Raw genomic sequence first — 20,928 nt, 5'->3', positions numbered from 1 at the left:
TGTGTGTGTGTGTGTGTGTGTGTGTGTGTGTGTGTGTGTGTGTGTGTGTGTGGAATTTGCATGTTCTCCCCGTGTCTGCGTGGGTTTCCTCCGGGTGTTCCGGTTTCCTCCCACAGTCCAAAGCTGTGCAAGTTAAGTGGATTGGCCATGATAAATTGCCCTTCGTGTCTAAAGGTGTGTAGGGTTAAGTGGATTAGCCATAGTAAATGTGTGGGGTTATGGGGGTAAGGTGGGGGCGTGGGCCTGGATAACATGCTCTTTCGGAGAGTTGGTGCAGACTTGATGGGCTGAATAACCACCTCCTGCACTGTAGGAATTCTATTATTCTAGTATTTTTCATGTTCACCAGATGTCTCAAAGCACTCTACAACCAATTAAGTACTTTTGTAGCCAATTTGTGCACGGTAAACCCCACAAATAGCAATCTGATAATGATCAGTGTTTGCGATGTTGACTGAGGAATAAAGTTTGGCCAGGCCACAGCGGATAACATTTTGAAATAGTGCCAGGGAGTGTTTTGCATTCACCCCAACAGACAGATGGGGCTTCGGTTTAACATCTTATCCAAAAGATAACTGGAGTGTCAGTCTTATTTTTTTTGCGTTCAAACCCTGGAATGGGACTTGAACTTGGAACCTTGTTTTGTAAGTCAAATTTCTTCCACTCATAACAGGCATTGTGTTAAGACCAGAAGTGCGATCTGCTGGAGCCACAATAGCAAGCCAATAATGAAGGGAGAAATATGGCATGCTTCCATCATATTGACTGCTGGTACATTTTCATCATTTGATGATGGGAAGTGCATCATTTACAAATAAAGCTTATTGCATGCGAGCTGAGGTATAATTGTAAAAGCAAAATAGTGCAGAATGCTGGAAATCTGAAATAAAAACAAACTGCTGGAAAAACTGAGAAGGTCTGGCAGCATCTGTGGACAGAGAAAAATGGTGTTAATGTTTCAAGCCCAATTTAACTCTTCTTCGGATTTGAAACATTAGCCGGGTTCCTATTTCCTCCAAGGAGTTGGGACGTCTTGTTGAAGTTATACAAGACATTGGTAAGGCCACACTTGGAATACTGTGTACAGTTCTGGACAGCCTATTATAGAAAGGATATTATTAAACTAGAAAGAGTGCAGAAAAGATTTACTAGGATGCTACCAGGACTTGATGGTTTGTGTTATAAGGAGAGGCTGGATAGACTGGGACTTTTTTCTCTGGAGCGTAGGAGCCTGAGGGGCAACCTTATAGAGGTCTATAAAATAATGAGGGGCACAGATCAGCTAGATAGTCAACATCTTTTCCCAAAGGTAGGGGAGTCTAAAACTAGAGGGCATAGGTTTAAGGTGAGAGGGGAGAGATACAAAAGGGTCCACGGGGCAATTTTTTCACTCACACGGTGGTGAGTGCCTGGAACAAGCTGTCAGAGGTAGTAGTCGAGGCGGGTACAATTTTGTCTTTTAAAAAACATTTAGACAGTTACATGGGTAAGATGGGTATAGAGGGATATGGACCAAATGTGGGCAATTGGGACTTGCTTAGGGGTTTAAAGAAAAAGGGGCGGTATGGACAAGTTTGGCTGAAGGGCCTGTTTCCATACTATAAACCTCTATGACTCTATGACAATGCTGCCAGACCAGCTGTGTTTTCCCTGCACTTACTGATTTTATTTAAGTATAATTGTAGGTGAGTTCTTATGCATTTAAGTAGATTTATGTTTTCACATCCTTGTAATAGACAGTCATAAGTGTTCCCTTTCTCACCTCCTTTCCAGATATAAGATGATCTCTGAGTTCACATGGCCAAACCATGACATGAGCTCCGATCAAGAAGCCGTGAAGAAGTTGGTAGAGTGCTGCGGGTTTCAGCACGATGTGGCTTACGGGAAGACCAAACTCTTCATTCGGACTCCAAGAACATTGTTCGCACTGGAGGATCGGCGAACACAGATGATTGAAAGGATCGTGCTCTTCCTACAGAAGGTATGGAGTAAGAGTGTGGAACAGCTCCACCACCATCAAAACAATGATAAAGTAATTATTCAAAATTAAGAATGGTGAAAAAGTATATTCGGTGTGACAAAGCATATTATTTTTATTGAAAGTTACTTTACTAAGTAAATATCCCTTCAAGATTTATGCCAAAGCAGCTATAGCTTTAACTCTCTTAAAAATAAAATACATGTAACAAATATACAGTATTTCAGAAAATTTTCACGTTTTGTTGTGGAATGAAATGGAATACACTTGTAAAGTGCAGAGTGAGTTCTGCAATCACTGTCTCAGTTGAAAAGCAAAAGGGTAAAATGCTGAGAATTAAATCTGACATGATACAGCCAGTCTGCACGTTCAAGAAAGCTTTGAGCTGGTGAAACAGAGGAAGTAGGGAGGTAATTGTCAAGCACGTGAAATGAACATGTGAGATAATTGAGCCTGTTGTAAACACTATTATGAATTTCCTTACCTAATTTGTTTCTCTGATCCAAGTACAAGAATGTGAAATTTGATGGCATGAATCTCAGGTGATGTCTCTGGGTACTGCAGGTTTATCTTCTCCAGATTGTATCCTCGATTATACAAGAGTTGCCAAACCATGGCTTCTATTGTGATTTTATCATGGGGCAGGGCGAGGAGCCAGGCCCCAAGTTTAACTCAGCCAGAACCAGAATTGAATATTAGCGTTATTCTGAATCTCTCACACTAGTCGCCTAGTCAACTGAGCTAACTGCAACCCCTCCCTCTCGACTGCAGGCTTATCATCACAGGAGTTGGGCACTTCCTTGTTCTTTGTAATCTGCACTGTTTTACATGGAAGCATTCAGATTATCTTTGTTGTAATTGTTCACCTATAATATCAACTTCTGTTGTGTTCCTACACTTCCATCATTACACACGCTGATCTGACGCATGCAATTCTCCAACTCAGTATAAGGCAGTAATGGCCATTGTTCACAAACAAAGAGAAGAATATATACATAAATTTGTTAAAACTGTTGCTCAAAATAAAGCATAGTTGGTTTACAGATATCCTGGGGAGACCATTTTTAACTTTAAGCTTTAATGTTGCAGCCTCTTGAATTGCTGCTGGTCAAAAACCAACTGATGCTGGCAACCAGGGCACACCAAGCTAATTTTCCTGTGTGGGATAAATTTGATTGAATACTCCCTGTATATTAGAAAACAAATCAACTGCTTTGACGTTAATTCTTGTTTAATTATCAAGGAAGCAAGGAATTCAATTGGAGTCCTCCAGATTAATGGTGTCACCAAATATTTTTTAAAAGCTGCAAAATTGAGACTGAATTTCATATTGTCTTGTCCCTTCCGATTGGCAATTACAGTTTATGTGGCTCCCAAGATTTAGCTAACCCAGTAATATGCTAACAATGTTTATATCTACAGAATTAAATGATTCTGTTTCACACTGTGCACTAATACAAAGGGATGCAGAGCAGATCTAATTACAAAAAAAAAGGATTGGAAATTCAACATGGACTTCTATTAGCAATAATGCAAATCATTTCCTGATGTACTCTGGACCAGTTCAGTTTAATTTAGCAATTCTATTGCACCATTGTGTGTTGGCTGTCAGATTAAGGGAGCGATATCTCCACAACCACTGTCCAGAGTGTTTAGGAAAGTCATAGCTAATATTTAGTATTGGCTGGCTTGTCAGTTTTTATTCAATAGTCCCACGTGCTGGCTGTATTTACCAACTAATTTTTGCTAACTAAGAATCGTGTCTGGCTCTCTTATCTCCTTTCTACAATCGCTTCGGATGTCTGCTCCACTGCTGTGGGAGACAGGGAGAGAGACAGAACACTGTTGGAAGGAAAAGGAAGAAACATAGAAACTGAAAGCAGGAGTAGGCCATATGGCCTTTCAAGCTCCGCCATTCATTTTGATCATGGCTAATCATCGAATTCAGTAAGAAGAAAGTGAAGGAGACAAAATGGGACCTCGGTGAGGAAGGAGAGACAGATAAAGAAACTGAAATGAAAGAGCAAACGTGCAACTGGCAGTAAGCTTAGTTACCAAGGCATGAAAGAATGAGAATTATTTTCTCAGGCTGAATAACTAAATCAAGTAGATTTGTTTAAATTTGTTGTTTGAGATAATACTTGATGTGAGCGACACTTGAGCGAGGCATGCGACTGGACCTCTGATATCCTAACCATTGTTTTGTCTGTTGTGGCAATGCAAGTAGGTGCTGTCGCTGAACAAGTATTCTTCCCATATTAAAATAATGACATAGTGCACTCTTGTGCTCTTAGCCCATTCTTTCCATTATCTCAACTATAGAACATCGATCTGCGCATTTGCCGAAGATTGCAAGTTTTTAAAGCTTTATGTACTAAATTACCACTGCTTAGTTTGCCAGTCTTCCTCTTACTCTATGAAACTTTGGTATGTCTTTCATGGATCTTCACTAAAATGTCACAATGACAACCTGCAGCACCCTGGTTGCATTTTAAATAGATTAGTTTGCTACAATAATGAGTGCTGCAGAAATGATTGAATTACCTAAGTTTTGAGGGACAAATATATTTTTCACATATCTCCCCTGAAGTTGGACGTTCAACTAGTTACAGTCCTGTCAGAGCTTCTCCATTTTTTTAACCTGGGCTATCTTGCTGTATCATACCAGCATGTCTACCTTGTTCAGTATTATGTTAAACGGAACTCCCTCTGTGCAGCCACATTTATCATTGTTTGTGTGCGCTAAATACAAAAACCAAAAAGAGATGGGAGCCCCAGGCTATATAAGAAGTGAGAGGGTGTTCAATAAATAAGGATCTTATTTATTCTGTGATCAGTGTCGACAATAAATCTGAGTTGCTAAAGTATTTAACAATCAAGACATGCCTAGAGCAGAAAAGTGAAACCTTCTTGGCAAATTATATTAATGCTCCCCAAAAGCTTTAGATTCTGTATCTTTTTTATTCCTTTATTGGATGTGGGTATCACCGACTAGCCCAACATAATGCTGAACTGCCTTCTCAATGCTGCAACCCATGTGGCGTAGGTACACCCACAGTGATATTAGGAAGGGTGTTCCAGAATTTTGATCCAGTGTCAGTGAAGGAATGATGAGATAGCTTGGAGGTCAACTTTCAGGTCGCTGTGTTCCAATGCTTCGCTGTCCTTGTTCCTCTGGGTGGTAGAGATGGTGGGTTTGGAGGTGCTGCCAAAGGAGTCTTGGTGAGTTGCTGCAGTGCATCTTTTCTATGGTACACACTACTGCCACTGTACATCAGTGTTTAGGTTGCTTTGTTCTGGATGATGTCAAGCTTCTTAACTATTTTGGAGCTTCAGTGTAATTATGATTTTAAAACTTGGGTGATGCAAGGAGTTAAACTTAATATCACAATGAGCTGCTAACCTGTGCCTTTTGATTCCAATACAAGCAGCACAATAACATCTAAGCTGGTATCCAGTAGCTTCTTGTTAAATAGGATGTGAATTGTTGCTGGAACAGGTACTAGGAGACCTTTTAAAATTTAATCCGATCTGGGAAACCGTGTAGAATAGCACAACATGGAAGAGAATGAATGCAAGGGTTTTCAGGTGCTGTTGTGGAGGTTTTGAAGAGGTAGAAAAGAGGAGGAGAGATGCTCTGTAACTACAAGGAGTCAGGATGCTCTCCAGACACATGCTCAGATGTCAATGGAAGCAGATCGCTGGGTAGATCAATGTCCAAAGTCAAGACTCAAGACCCGAGTGCAGTGCTATAAGAAGTTCAATGACCCCACATGAGTGGTCAAGATGGTGTAATTCTGCACACTACCTTGAATCTTGACACCCACTCTGCTGAGTACTGTAGGGCTCCTCCAGAGTGGTCCAAGCAGCAAAAAATGGGGTTTTGATACACCAGTGGTCTGCTTCATTGCATTTTGTGTGGTAGCATGGCTATCATTGTATGTGTGCTGAGCACATGCACATGGGTTGCACACTAGAGTATTAGCCATATGGTCAGCAGGTAGTCTTTGTCACCCTGTAGTTACCCTTCGGTTTGCCACGGTGTTTAAGGGGAGCTGCAACAGCGGATTGCCACAGAGTGAAAGCAACATGACGCTTGCCAGGATACCTGGCACTGACCTGTATGGTTCTCTGTGTCTGGTCATACATCGGCTGGTTGTTGAGGGAGCGGAATCTCTTTAACTTGCAGTTTAGGGAACAGTTGCCATGTGATGCCCACTATTACATGCACCATTGGGGAAACATAGTCCTGGCGAAGCCATGTGCCTGCTTCTCTGGCCAGAGACAATGAAAAATTGTGAGTTTCATTGAATAGAAAACATCTGTGATCTCACTTATATAAAAGTGAAAGGGAAATTGCGAGATGTAGAAAATATCTCCAGCTGCACCCTGGATAGAGGCAAATGCAAAATGGTTCATTGTCATTGTCACCTTCATAACCACTGGCAATGCAACTTTACCCTGCTTTGAATTTGCAGCTGTGCACACAAGTATGCAGAGCAGACAGATGACACCAATCATCATGCAACATTAATTTGATCCCAGATGCAATTATCTTGTTTCCTCTCACTCAAACCCCAGACTGATGTCTGCTCCAGATTTCCAAATTTTCCTATCTCAATCCTCCTATTTGGGAATTTTTCCAGAAATCATTTCTGCCCTTTGGCTAATGTTATAAACTATCCTATTCCATATCAGCTATCCTGTGCAGCCTACACTTGCTTTGTCTGAAGCATAGAAATACTGGTTGCATTATAAATTTCATGTGCGACATAATAGCCAAATACATGAAACTCCAATGCATTTTCTTAAATATGTTTTACAAAGGGCAACTCCCTCTAGAATGACTGCAATTGCACAACAGTAGTGTTTAATCTCTCCTGTTATTGTTATTCAGTTTCTGCTAGTCTTTGCTTTTCTTCCCTTCCTGCCTCCAAAAAGTGGAAGGGATCAATTCTGATCCATCCATGACTTATAGAAAACCAGTGGGAAAATGTTAATACTCTGCAGCCTGATGCATTTTGGTATCAGGATAGCACTTACTCAGTTAATGGTAGGGTGTTGGGGAGAGTGATAGAACAAAGAGATCTAGGGGTACATGTTCATAGCTCCTTGAAAGTGAAGTCACAGGTGGACAGGGTGGTGAAGAAGGGAGACGACATGCTTGGTTTCATTGGTGAGAACATTGAATACAGGAGTTGGGATGTCTTGTTGAAGTTGTACAAGACATTGGTAAGGCTGCACTTGGAATACTGTGTACAGTTCGGTCACCCTATTGTAGAAAGGATATTATTAAACTAGAAAGAGTACAGAAAAGATTTGCTAGGATGTTACCAGGACTTGATGGTTTGAGTTATAAGGAGAGGCTGGATAGACTGGGACTTTTTTCTCTGCAGCGTAGGAGGCTTAGGGGTGATCTTATAGAGGTCTATAAAATAATGAGGGGCATAGATCAGCAAGATAGTCAACGTCTTTTCCCAAAGCTAGGGGAGCCTAAAACTAGAGGGCATAGGTTTAAAGTGAGAGGGGAGAGATACAAAAGGGTCCAGGGGGCAATTTTTTTACACACAGGGTGGTGAGTGTCTGGAACAAGCTGCCAGAGGTAGTAGTAGAGGCAGGGACAATTTTGTCTTTTAAATGGTGTAAACCTTTATGACTTGAAACATTTTATTAATAGTATTAACGATCAGTGTGCCTGGCTGCACATTATCAAATTACACATGGTCCCAAAAAAAAGTGAGTGGCATTACTTCAGAGGGAGATGTATTTAGTTCTGCTTCACAAATGGAATGAACATTTGTGGTGCATCATGGTGCCATTGCATCCAATGCTGAAGCAACAATAAATGCTGCAAGTTGTGAGAAATGTTTCTATTTGTTGTGGTTTGTGTTGCGCCTTACACAGTATAATAGTTCCAGTTGCTTCAGGAGCATTGTCATGGTCGTAGTTTTGCCAGTTTCAGCATTGATAATTTAGTCAAGCAACATGCATATGTGCAGGTTGTCCATGTTTTACTGTGCTTTATTAGATTCTGATTTAGCATTATGAAATTTGCTATTTTCTCTTCGGTTGAACTTGGATATGCAGCAATTGCAGTGTTTGTAATTAAATATTCACTAATGAAAAACGTAAGTGCACAACTGCTGCACAGGTATCCCTTGTTTGAAGCACATACTAATAGCACATTTCCATTTCAGCCTGATTTGTAAATAGCAGAACTTACCCGAATAGCGTTGCCCCCATTTTGTTTTAGCATGGGTATGCACATGCCAAGAACTGTAATGTGACTGCACGTTTGTTTTTTTTTTTAAAACACACCACTACTCCCTCCCACTTACTCCCTCTCACTTACCATCTTTGCCACCCTGCTCATTCCCTCCCACTCGCTGCCTTTCCTGACTACCTCACTCCAGCCTGTTCACGCCATCCATTAAATTCCCCTCTCTTCTGTTTGCATCCACCCACTCGCCACCTCTCCCAATCAACTTGCTCTCCCAGTCCCTCACTGCCCTCTCCTGACCCCCTCTCTGCCAATCTCTCACTATCTCACTTGTTTCCTCCTCACTCTCTCCAGCTCACTGTCCTCCTCCTGACTTCCTACAATCGCATACAGTGGTCACATTGCTCACTTCCTCTCACTCATTTTCCCCCATCATGCTAACCTTCTGACCCTTTCACTGTTTTCCTCTTATTATCCCTCTCCAGAGCCCTTTTCACTCTAAGGGCTCAGGAAAGGGGTAACAAATGAGGAGTTAGGTGGAGTAGCAGTGAGGGTGTCAGGAGAAGAAAGCAGTGAGAGTGGTAGGGGGTGTGAGTGAACAAGTGGGAGTGATGAGAAGCAAGTGGCAAGCAGGGGAGGAGTGAAAGGGTGGTAAGAGGGAAGCAGGAACACAGGAAGGAGAAGGAAGCAGAAAGGGGAGGACGTGTAGGGCTCAGCAGAAGGAAGTATCCACAGACCACCCAGTGTTCCCACAAAGTACTTCCATCAGATTTCACAATACATTGATCTGGAGCAGGATTACTGGCACATTCATTCTGTTTTTTTTGTCTCCCCACCCAAGCCCAGGGAAACTGAGCACAAGCATATTGCAATTGCCACTGTCCTGTCTGAAATCAGATGACTGAGTACAAACCAGGGATAAAACTTGGAATGGGTCTCTATGCCATAGCAGCATAGCCAATGTTTAATTTAACCACTGTGTAAAATAAAAATAGTTTCGAGCAACCATTTGACAACTGGACATCAGAGTTTGAATAATTGCTAAAATCGGTGCAGCACTGCATTGAGCCGAAAGAAATGAGAGTTGGGCAAAAAGTGTTGGCCTTGCCCATGAAAAAATAAAAGAAAGCAGAAATGATGGACTTGGAAAGTAAATCCACTATCAGCAATAATAAACTAATGTTTAAATGGTTTAGTCTTCAGTACTGGCATCGGAGTGTGTTTCCAGTGTTTTCCATTTTAGCTTCAGATTGCCGGCAATTATGTTTTTATTCCTTTTATGTACCTCCAAACTTTGTGTTGTTTAGATGTGCAGGAGTCGGTAATCTGGCATAGCGCAGACAGTTTGCTGTTAATTTTTTTTTTAACTGCCCTTCAAGCAATAAAGTATACCTTTTTCTTGCATGCTTGTGTTTCCTTGCAGTTTAAACAAATCATTGCATTTTTAAAAGGAACTTATGACGTCAGGTTGAATTGCGAGGATGAACTATTACTGTTTATCCTGCAGTTTGAGTTTGCATGTCATTTTAATTCTCCTGCTATATTTGGACCTTCCTTTCCACTTTTCGTTCTTCCCTTTCATATATTTGCACATTGTGTAGTTTGTATTCTGCATCACTCTGTGTTCACCTTTGCGACTGTTTGCCTCGCCTATTTCCTTCCACATTTAAGGTTGTAATTCTATTTTGTTTCTATTTTAGAAAGAACTTCCAGCCCCATCAGGTGAATTTGCCATGCACATATTTTGGTTTTTCTTTTGCATGTCAAGGGACTATTTAATTTGAGACATTGATTCCTTTATCGTCATATGAAACATGTTACATTTTTAGTGTAAACCTACGAGAGCATAAATATTGAAACAAAAAAAGCCCATCAAGGCCAATTCTACTGCCGTCCACACATAACCTCCTTCAATCGTGGTTTTCTCTCCTGTGCTGAGGATCTCTATACTCCCTTTCTAATCCCCAGGTGAATCAAGCAGATTTATTAATATCTCTATAACGCTAATCTCTTTCTTGGCAGGCATTGACCCAATTTCTTGTCAAAGGTACTGATTGACCTAGAATTTTCTGGCAGTCTATTTCACAGATCAACTATCTTGTGGGAGAAAAAAATTTCCTCTAAGTCCTAACGTTGCCTGAGGCAATTATGAATTTTGTATTTGAGTCCTTTAGCTAAGTGCTCGTTGTCCATGCAGAAAGGAAAAAAAAATGCATATAACAGCTTTTCAACCCTTCCGAATACCAAAGTATTTTGCAGCCAGTTAAAAATGTTGTAAAGTAGGAAACGTGGCAACCAATTTACATGATTTGGAGATGCCGGCATTGGACTGGGGTAAGCACAGTAAGAAGTCTCACAACACCAGGTTAAAGTCCCAACAGGTTTATTTGGCAGCACTAGATTTTGGAGCCTCAAGCCTCTTCTTCAGGTGAGTGAGGACTTGTGTTCACAAACAGGGCATATAAAGACACAGACTCAATTTACAAGATAATTGTTGGAATGCGAGTCTTTACAGGTAATCAAGTCTTAAAGGTACAGGCAATGTGAGTGGAGAGAGGGTTAAGCACAGGTTAAAGAGATGTGTATTGTCTCCAGCCAGGACATTTAGCGAGATTTTGCAAGCCCAGGCAAGTTGTGGGGGTTACAGACAGTGTGACATAAACCCAAGATCCCGGTTGAGGCTGTCCTCATGTGGCTATCAGTTTCTGCTAGCGATTCTGCGTTGTCGTGTGTCGTGAAGGCCGCCTTGGAGAACGCTTACCCGAAGATCAGAGGCTGAATGCCCGTGACTGCTGAAGTGTTCCCCGACTGGAAGGGAACACTCCTACCTAGTGATTGTTGAGCGGTGTTCATTCATCCGTTGTCGTAGCGTCTGCATGGTCTCCCCAATGTACCATGCCTCGGGACATTCTTTCCTGCAGCGTATCAGGTAGACAATATTGGCCGAGTCGCAAGAGAATGTACCGTGTACCTGGTGGATGTGTTCTCACGTGAGATGATGGCATCCGTGTCGATGATCCGGTACGTCTTATAGAGGTTGCTGTGGCAGGGTTGTGTGATGTCGTGGTCACTGTTCTCCTGAAGGCTGAGTTTGCTGCAGGCAATGGTCTGTTTGAGGTTGTGCGGTTGTTTGAAGGCAAGGAATGGGGGTGTGGGGATGGCCTTGGCGAGATGTTCGTCTTCATCAATGACATGTTGAAGGCTCCGGAGGAGATGCCGTAGCTTCTCCGCTCCAGGGAAGTACTGGATGGCGAAGGGTACTCTGTCCGCCGTGTCTTGTGTTTGTCTTCTGAGTAGGTCGGTGCGGTTTTTCGCTGTGGCACATCGGAACTGTCAATCGATGAGTCGAACGCCATATCCTGTTCTTATGAGGGCATCTTTCAGCGTCTGCAGGTGTCTGTTGTAATCCTCCTCATCTGAGCAGATCCTGTGTATACGGAGGGCTTGTCCGTAGGGAATGGCTTCTTTAACGTGTTTAGGGTGGAAGCTGGAGAAGTGGAGCATCGTGAGGTTATCCGTGGGCTTGCGGTAAAGTGAAGTGCTGAGGTGACTGTCCTTGATGGAGATGCATGTGTCCAAGAATGCAACTGATTCCGGAGAGTAGTCCATGGTGAGTCTGATGGTGGGATGGAACTTGTTGATGTCATCATATAGTTGTTTCAGTGATTGTTCACCATGAATCCTGGGCTTGCAAAATCTCACTAAATGTCCTGGCTGGAGACAATACACATCTCTTTAACCTGTGCTTAACCCTCTCTCCACTCACATTGTCTGTACCTTTAAGACTTGATTACCTATAAAGACTCGCATTCCAACCATTACCTTGTAAATTGAGTTTGTGTCTTATATGCCCTATTTGTGAACACAAGTCCTCACTCACCTGAAGAAGGGGCTTGAGGCTCCAAAAGCTAGTGCTGCCAAATAAACCTGTTGGACTTTAACCTGGTGTTGTGAGACTTCTTACTGAACCAATTTACACACAGTAGTACGTCCCATGCAGCAACATAATAATGACCCGATAACCATTTTTTTTGAGTGAAGTTGGTTGTGTGATTAAATTTGACCAGAATGTCCCTGCTTTTCTTAGAAGCTGCCATGGTATTATTTACTGATGTATCAAAAGTTTACTTAAAACTTAAATGAACAAATGGGTTAATGCTTGGGAGCAATTGTCTAACCTGAGCTTATTCTTGCAAGCTTAGTGAATTATTGCTAATTTTTTAGTACAGGTGCTCAAACCTCATTTTACGACCCAGTCTGTGCCTGTGATTCTCTATCAAGCCTGTTCTCAACCACCTCATCAGAGGCTATAGGCAAGAATCTATCATGGGTGAAAGGTGAAGAGGAGACACACCACCAGTGGCCTCTGGGCACAATGCACGTGCTACTGCAAAAAACATGAACCATTATTTTAAATCTTCAGTAAACACCTCATGAACTGCTCCCCTTCCAACCCACCTAACCACTTCCAGATATTTTATAAGGGCCAGAACTGAGAGAATACACAGCCCAACTGCAGGACATAAACCTTGCACAACACTGGCAGAGTATACTACAGGAAGTATTTGATGTTTCCATCCAGCTGCTCAACTGTCCACTGAGTATACAGTCCCCTGTTAAATGTGTGTATCAGCTTTTTCAGATAGTTACTCTGTCACTGCTCTGTGCCTCAGGCTTTTTCCAACTATTGATCTTAAGCCAGTTGTAGTGGAGTGATGGTGGCCTCTCAGGATGTGCCACTTCTTCACAATTGCTGTGTCAAGTCATGCAGAACTGATGAGCAGAAAAAACATTTAAACCCTTTCAGCAATGGGAGAGCAGTCCATTGATTCAGAATTTTTAACCTTGTCTTGAGCACACCCCAGGGAGAGTGGCAGTAATAATGCCATTTCCATGGATCAGGATAGTGTTCTTCTTGTCCATGAATATTTTAACTGTTTGGAAATATTTGTTCATTGTGTAAATTGTTTTGAGTCTTAATTTTAATAAAAATTAAATGAGCGTTGTGTTTGTTTATCTGTACCTATAGTATTTAGTTAGTTTGACAATAGCTTGCACTTAATGTTTTTGCATACAAAACGGCCCAACAGGAAATAATATCAAAGGGAATCAAGCTATGGGTGAGAGATTATCTTGAGTGTCAGAAGGCTGCATCGACAAGGTAGTTTATATCAGGAGGAGCGCGTATGCAAGTGTTCCAGGGAGTCAGGCCAAAGTAACTGAAGGCTCTGTTGCTAGTGATAGAGCCAAGGGAGGGGACAGATTGGTATGATGTTGAAAGGGTATGTGGAGGGGTGGGTGGTGGGAGTTGGGGGGAGATAACAGGGCTGGAGAATATGTCTGAGGTCAGCAGGAGCTTGACTATGGAGAGATTTGAAGATGAGGATTAGAATTTTACATCAAGAATGTTAGCAAGCAGGGAGCCAACATAGGTGATGGAGTGACCCAGATATGCTGCAGACAGCTGAGATCGATCCATTGGAGCTTATGGAGGGAGTCTGTCGGAGAAACTGTGGAGTTAACAAAGGCATGGATAAATGTTTCAGCAGTGATGTTGGGCATTTTGCAGACATGGAAGTATGTAATCTTGATGATTGAAAGAATGTGCGATTTAAAGCTTAGCTCAGGTTCAAATACAATATTGATGTTGGAGATGGTTTCGCTTAGCCTGAGAGATGTCAAAGTGCTGTATCAAAAATAATACCAAGGGACTGGGCACTGAAAATGAGGGTTTTGATTTTCCAAATGTACATGCTGGTTTGTAGCTTTTTTGCGTCTCTTACTGGTTATTCAATTTATATATTTCCTAGAAGAGTGAAAAGGTTCACATCACTTGTGCATTACCCTTAAAACCAAGTGTCTCAGTCTTGTGGGAAGCATCACAAACAAGTAATACACATGTAAACTGTATCCAGATAAACAAAAGCTGACGCAAGCACTTCAACATTCAGTAAACCCAAATAGTTCCCTCAATCCGTTGACCTCCAAACAACTATGCACAATATGGTGCAGCTAACACCCATGCTCAATAGTCTCTTTGCAACTCATTCATTTTTAAATGAAACAAAGGAACTTAGAAACAGGAGGCCATTCAGCCCCTCAGGCCTGCTCTGCTATTCAATTGGATCTTCGACCTCAGTATCATTTTCCCACACTATCCCCATGTTCCTTGATATCTTTAACATTTAGAAATCTATCAAGCTCTGTCTTGAACATAATTAATGACTGAGCCTTAGTCCTCAGGGGTAGAGAATTCAAAGGAGTCAACGCCCTCGAGGTGAAGAGATTCCTCCCCATTTCAATATTAAATGACCTCCCTCTTATTTTGAGAGAGTCCCCTCTGGTTCTAGTTCCCATCCCCCCCATCCAGGGCAAACATCCTACCTGCATCGAGCCCTGTAAAAAATTTTATTTTCTTATTCTCATTCTTCTAAACTCGTGATTACAGGCCCAATCTCCTCAATCTCTCTTCACAAAGTGGAGATGCTGGTGTTGGACTAGGGTGGGCACAATAAGAAGTCTCACAACACCAGGTTAAAGTCCAACAGTATAATTGGTTTATTTGGAATCACGAGCTTTCGGAGCTCTTGACTCATCTCATGAAGGAGCAGCGCTCCGAAAGCTCACGATTCCAAATAAACCTGTTGGACTTTAACCTGGTGTTGTGAGGCTTCTTACTGTTTCTTCATAAGACAATCTCACCAGGAATCAGTTTGGTGAACCTTTGTTGTGATGCAACATTAATTGTTTTCCTCTGCCCAAATTGCCGCTCCCTATGTTTAATTTAAAAATGAATGAGTTGCAAAGGTGGGTTGCATGGGTGTTAGCTGCACCATATTGTGCATAGTTTGGAGGTCAACAGATTGAGGGAACTATTTGGGTTTACTGAATGTTGAAGTGCTTGTGTCAGTTTTTGTTTATCTAGATACAGTCTACATGTGTATTACTTGTTTGTGATGCTTCCCACAAGACTGAGACAATTGGTTTTAAGAGTAATGCACAAGTGATGTGAACCTTTTCACTCTACTAGGAAAAATATAAATTGAATAACCGGTAAGAGACGCAAAAAAGCTACAAACCATCATTGAAAGAAAGGTTAGAGCACCTTCCATTTTTGTTCTAGAACAGTTAGTTTCCTATCAGTCAAAGTATAGAGCAAAATGAATGTTAGAAATTGTTGTAAGTAATTATTTCGGGGCAGCATGGGTTTAGGAATGACCCTTTTCAGTCGATCATGAGCCCAATCTCACTCTTGCAGTCTCGCAAGGACAGCATCTGAAAATTTTCAGTCTGTGGCCTCTAGAAGTAAATTGTACAAAGCTCCAGAACATTTAAGTAATTTTACACAAACTTGCATTATTCACCCTTCCTTGTGACATTCCATGATACCAGTAGCTCAGCAATTGACAGGTTTACAGACCATTGGATCATGTCTATCTGTACTTAACCTTGAAGAGAGAGGGCATGAAAGGGAGAAGCATAATTATAAAAGGAGAATTCCACTTGGCTAAAGAATAAGAATGATGTTAGCACTGCCAGATGCAGGTCTCATCTTGCAGCTCAGGTAATCTTCTAAATAAATTGAACGCTAATTCAGTTCTCCAGCAGGCATTTGGAGCAATGGCTTATTTTTGGTGCTGAATGGGTTTTTAAATGCAAGGTCATTATTCAAAAGGTCAAGAGGTTGACCTCAAAGCTCCAGTGACTTTAAACAATAACTCTCATTTCCATTTTCGGTGACTAGAGAGTATGATCGATGCTGTGTATTTTTCCTGTGACAGCCTCATGCTGATTGGGGCTGAAGGGATATGAAATGTGGGTGAGGGACATGACAGTGAACTACCATGTGATTAAAATAGAGGGGATGGGGGGGGTGGTTTGGATTCATTCTGTGCACTACCCTGAATGACCCCTTCCCTCACTCTCCACATGGAATCCTATTACTGAAATTTCAAATGCACATGCATATAAATCATTTCAGGGGGATAAGTACTCGAACACTGATGCTTTACTTAATACATGACCTGATATGTAAGGTTATGTATATAAAACATGAGTAGATTCAGTAACACAAAGGAAAGCTATCAGTTTTATACTTGGAGAATCATACTGCATTTCCTGCTTTGCAACAAAATGTAGATCTGTCTAGTATAATTATCACTGCTTTGCATTTCAGGATATCAGAGCAGCATTTGTTAAATGCACTGTCTCCCAATAACAGGTGAAAATTCGGTTCATCTGCACAAAAGATCCCCAGCCGGATTTACCTCAGAGTCATAGAGGTTTACAGCATGGAAACAGGCCCTTCGGCCCAACTTGTCCATGCCACCCTTTTTTTTGTTAAAACCCCTAAGCTAATCCCGATTGCCCACATTTGGTCCATATCCCTATATACCCATCGTACCCATGTAACTATCTAAATGCTTTTTAAAAGATAAAATTGTACCCGCCCCTACTACTACCTCTGGCAGCTTGTTCCAGACACTCACTACCCTCTGTGTGAAAAAAACTGCCCCTCTGGACACTTGTATCTCTCCCCTCTCACCTTAAACCTATGCCCTCTAGTTTTAGACTCCCCTACCTTTGGGAAAAGATATTGACTATCTACCTTGTCTATACCCCTCATTATTTTATAGACCTCTATAAGGTCACTCCTCAGCCTCCTACGCCCCAGAGAAAAAAGTCCCAGTCTATTCAGCCTCTCCTTATAACTCAATTCATCAAGTCCCGGTAGCATCCCAGTAAATCTTTTCTGCACTCTTTCTAGTTTAATAATATCCTTTCTATAATAGGATGACCAGAATTGCACACAGTATTCCAAGTGTGGCCTTACCAATGTCTTGTAGAACTTCAACAAGACGTCCCAACTCCTGTATTCAATGTTCTGACCGATGAAATCAAGCATGCCGAATGCCTTCTTCACCACCCTGTCCACCTCTGACTCCACTTTCAAGGAGCTATGAACTTGTACCCTTAGATCATGCCCCCTTCAGACTTGCTGATGTACTGATGCAAACCAGAAAATCCTCACCATGCACCACAGGAATGGTGACACAATCCAGAGAATGTCGAATTAGCTCTTGTGACTGCTTTCTGGCTTTGTTCTTCTCCCCACCTCGACTAAAAACATTGATACCTAAATTGGTAGCTAGTGTATAACATGACTATACTGATGTACAAATTCTTGTAACATACTTTACTCTATCAATACAAACTCATGTAAATATCCAATTGTGGGACTGACATTTCACAATTGTCTTGAAGTGTAATTTTAGAATACTTACACCAGCCGTCTCCTCTCTTGCTTCCCCTGTGTTGTGCTTAAGCAGATTTTGCATCTCTCATAATCCAGAAGCTGTAACCCTGCAAGGATCTTGTACTGTTTTAGGTTCTAGCATTCCTAGACTATAAGTACCTATGAATTTTATTTCTCTTCTAGCTACTTCTGAAGGCAGTGTTTTCAACACACAACGCTTAATTGTTAACAACAGTAAGGGTGTTTGGAACAGGAGGTACTCTATTGATATGGGGAGGGAATTGAGTATAATATGGGAGACACAGTAGGGATGTTCTCCAGTTGACAGGATGTGATTCACAGTGTCCTCCAAAGAACCTTTCCTAGGACCTCAGCATTTCACTAAATGTTTTGGATGAAGGAATAGAGAGTCATGTATTCAAGTTTGTTGACGAAACCAAAATAGCTGGCACAGAAAATAGTGCAGATGGGAGTAGAAAGTCCAAAGGGGCATTGATCGATTTAAGTGAGTGGGAAGGTCCTTCAGCAGTTGGAGTTCAGTATGGAGAAATGTGAGGTGACTCACTTTGGACCTAAGCAAGATGGATTTGAATATGTTTTTCAAATGATGAGAAGCAGAAACTGGAAATTTAGAGTGATTTAGAGGCCCAAAGTACAGGAATCACTTGAAGCTGGTGAATAGGTACTAAAAGATTTTTAAAAGCTTCTATCTCACGAGGTTGGACTACAAAGAGATAGAAGATTCGTTAGTTACATTAAACTTTGTTAGAACTCACCTAGAGTACTGTGTTCAATTCTATGCATCACACTTGACGATGGATATGCTTTCCTTGAAGGATTGCAGCACAGATTTACCAGAATGATAATGGGTCTAAAAGGGTTAAATTACGATAACAGATGGCATTGACTGGACTTGTAATCCCTTAGGTTTCAAACATTAAAAGGTGAACTGATTGAATTTTCAATGGTTACTAATCGGGTGGATAGGGAGAGAGAATTCCTTCGAGTGAAGGAGTCCAGAACAAAGGGCATTATCTTAAAATGAGAGCTAAATGGCTCGGTGGTGATGCCAGGAGGTAATTCACACAAAAGAAACTGGAAATCTCTTTCCAAAAGCCTGCTGAGGCTAAGTTAATTGAATATGTCAAAATTGAGATTGATAGGTTTTGCTAGGCAATGTTATTGAGGGCTACAGAACCAAGGTATGTAGATAAAGTTAAGTTGAAAATCAGCTATGGTCTAATTAAATTGCAGAATAGGCTTGAGGGGCTGAATGGTTTATTCCTATTCCTGTGTTCCTATCTCCTTTTTGTTAATTTCTACGTTAACCTGAGCTGAGATTCCAGGGTTGTCAAGACTGAACTCTGGCTAGGCCACAACAAATTTGTTGTGTCCAGTTCTGGTCACCACATTTTACGAAGGATGTGAAGGACCTTGAGAGAATCCAGGGGATATTTACCATAATACTTCCAGTGTTCAGAGCAATTAGCTCCAAGGTTAGTTTTTGGATAAAGTTAACAGAGAGGGTTGGTGAGGGTAATAGCAGCATGGACACAGAATTGGCTGAGTGACAGGAAACAGAGAGTAGTGGTTAATGGATGATTTTCATACTGGGCAAGGTTTATACTGGAGTTCCTTGGGTAGGTGTTCGGATTCCTACTCTTCCTGATGCATATTAATGACCTAGACCTTGGTGTATAGGGCACAATTTAAAAATCTGCAGATCATACAAAACTTGAAAGTATTGTGGACTGTGTAGAACTTCAAAAGGACATAGTATGCCAGAAAAGTGGCAGGTGAAATTTAATATAGAGAAGTGTGAAATGCTTAATTTTGGTAGGAGAAACATGGAGTCAATGCAAACTAAAGGGTACAATTCTAAAGAAACAGAGGGATCTGGATATATGTGCATAACACAGTAAGAGTTTTAACAACACCAGGTTAAAGTCCAACAGGTTTATTTGGTAGCAAATACCATTAGCTTTCGGAGCACTGCTCCTTCGTCAGATGGAGTGGAAATCTGCTCTCAAACAGGGCACAGAGACACAAAATCAAGTTACAGAATACTGATTAGAATGCAAATCTCTACAGCCAACCAGGTCTTAAAGATACAGACAATGTGAGTGGAGGGAGCATTAAGCATAGGTTAAAGAGATGTGTATTGTCTCCAGGACAGCCAGCAAGTCCAGGAGGCAAGCTGTGGGGGTTACTGATAGTGTGACATAAACCCAACTATCAGTAACCCCCACAGCTTGCCTCCTGGACTTGCTGGCTGTCCTGTCTGGAGACAATACACATCTCTTTAACCTGTGCTTAATGCTCCCTCCACTCGCATTGTCTGCATCTTTAAGATCTGGTTGGCTGTAGAGATTTGCATTCTAATCAGTATTCTGTAACTTGATTTTGTGTCTCTGTGTCCTGTTTGAGAGCAGATTTCCACTCCATCTGACGAAGGAGCAGCACTCTGAAAGCTAATGGTATTTGCTACCAAATAAACCTGTTGGACTTTAACCTGGTGTTGTTAAAACTCTTACTGTGTTTACCCCAGTCCAACGCCGGCATCTCCACTATATGTGCATAAGTCATTGAAGGTGGCAGGACAGGTTGAGAGCATGGTTAATAAAGCATAAAGTGCAAAAAGAAGGCAGTTATGTTAAACTTGTTTAGAACACTTGTTCAAGCTTGACTGGTGTGGTGTATTGGATCCAGTTTTGGATGCCACACTTTAGAAAGGATGTGAAGGTATTAGAATGCATGAAAAGATTCTTGATAGTGATTTGAGGGATGAGGAATTTCCGTCATATAGACAGATGAGAGAAGCTGGGACTGTTTTCCTTGGAGAAGAGCAGGTTGAGAGGAGATTTGATACAGGTATTCAAGTTCATGAGGGATCTGGACAGAGTAGATAGGGAAAAACTGTTCCCATTGGTTGCAGTATTAATAACAAATGGGCACAGGTTTAAAGTAATTGGCAAAGGAAAAAGGTGACATGAGAAACTTGTTCATGCAGTGAGTGGTTAGGATCTGGAGTGCACTATCTGAGAGTATGATGGAAGCAGGTTCAATTGAGGCATTCAAGAGGGAATTGGATTATCAGAAAAGGAAGAATGTGCAAGGCTAGAGGGAGAAGAGGAGAGAATGGCACTAGATGCAGACACAATTACCTCCTTCAATGCTGTAACCATTCTGCGATAGTGCGAAGCCACAGTTGTTTGCTTTGGAGCAAAGGAGGTGGCAGAGAGAACAGATACAAATCTTAGATATAGCTAACAAAGTGAAGTTGTTCCCATTAACTGACATGGACTAGGGGACACCGATTCTGTTACGGCAAAGACATTCAGGGGCATGTGAGGAAGAGGTCTATTATGCAGTGAGTGGTAATGGCCTCTAACTCGCTGTCTATAAGGATGGTGGAAATAGAGGCAATCAACGATTTTGAAAGGAAATTGGATGACCACTTGGAAAATAAATGTG

At 41.5% G+C, this 20,928-nt stretch overlaps 1 protein-coding gene across 1 annotated transcript in view; it reads left to right on the top strand.

Moving 5' to 3' along the window:
• myo1d (myosin 1D) overlaps positions 1–20,928 on the top strand; it is a 562,434-nt gene that overhangs the window by 220,166 nt on the left and 321,340 nt on the right. The window contains exon 16 of the mRNA XM_078223777.1: positions 1,774–1,981. Within this exon, the coding sequence (XP_078079903.1) occupies positions 1,774–1,981 (208 nt within the window). The remainder of the gene's footprint in view (positions 1–1,773; positions 1,982–20,928) is intronic.

Source organism: Mustelus asterias, chromosome 11, assembly GCF_964213995.1.
Source record: "Mustelus asterias chromosome 11, sMusAst1.hap1.1, whole genome shotgun sequence".
Taxonomy (NCBI): Eukaryota; Metazoa; Chordata; class Chondrichthyes; order Carcharhiniformes; family Triakidae; genus Mustelus; species Mustelus asterias.
Note: the sequence above shows the minus strand (reverse complement) of the source record. Positions and strands in the feature narration are given on the sequence as shown.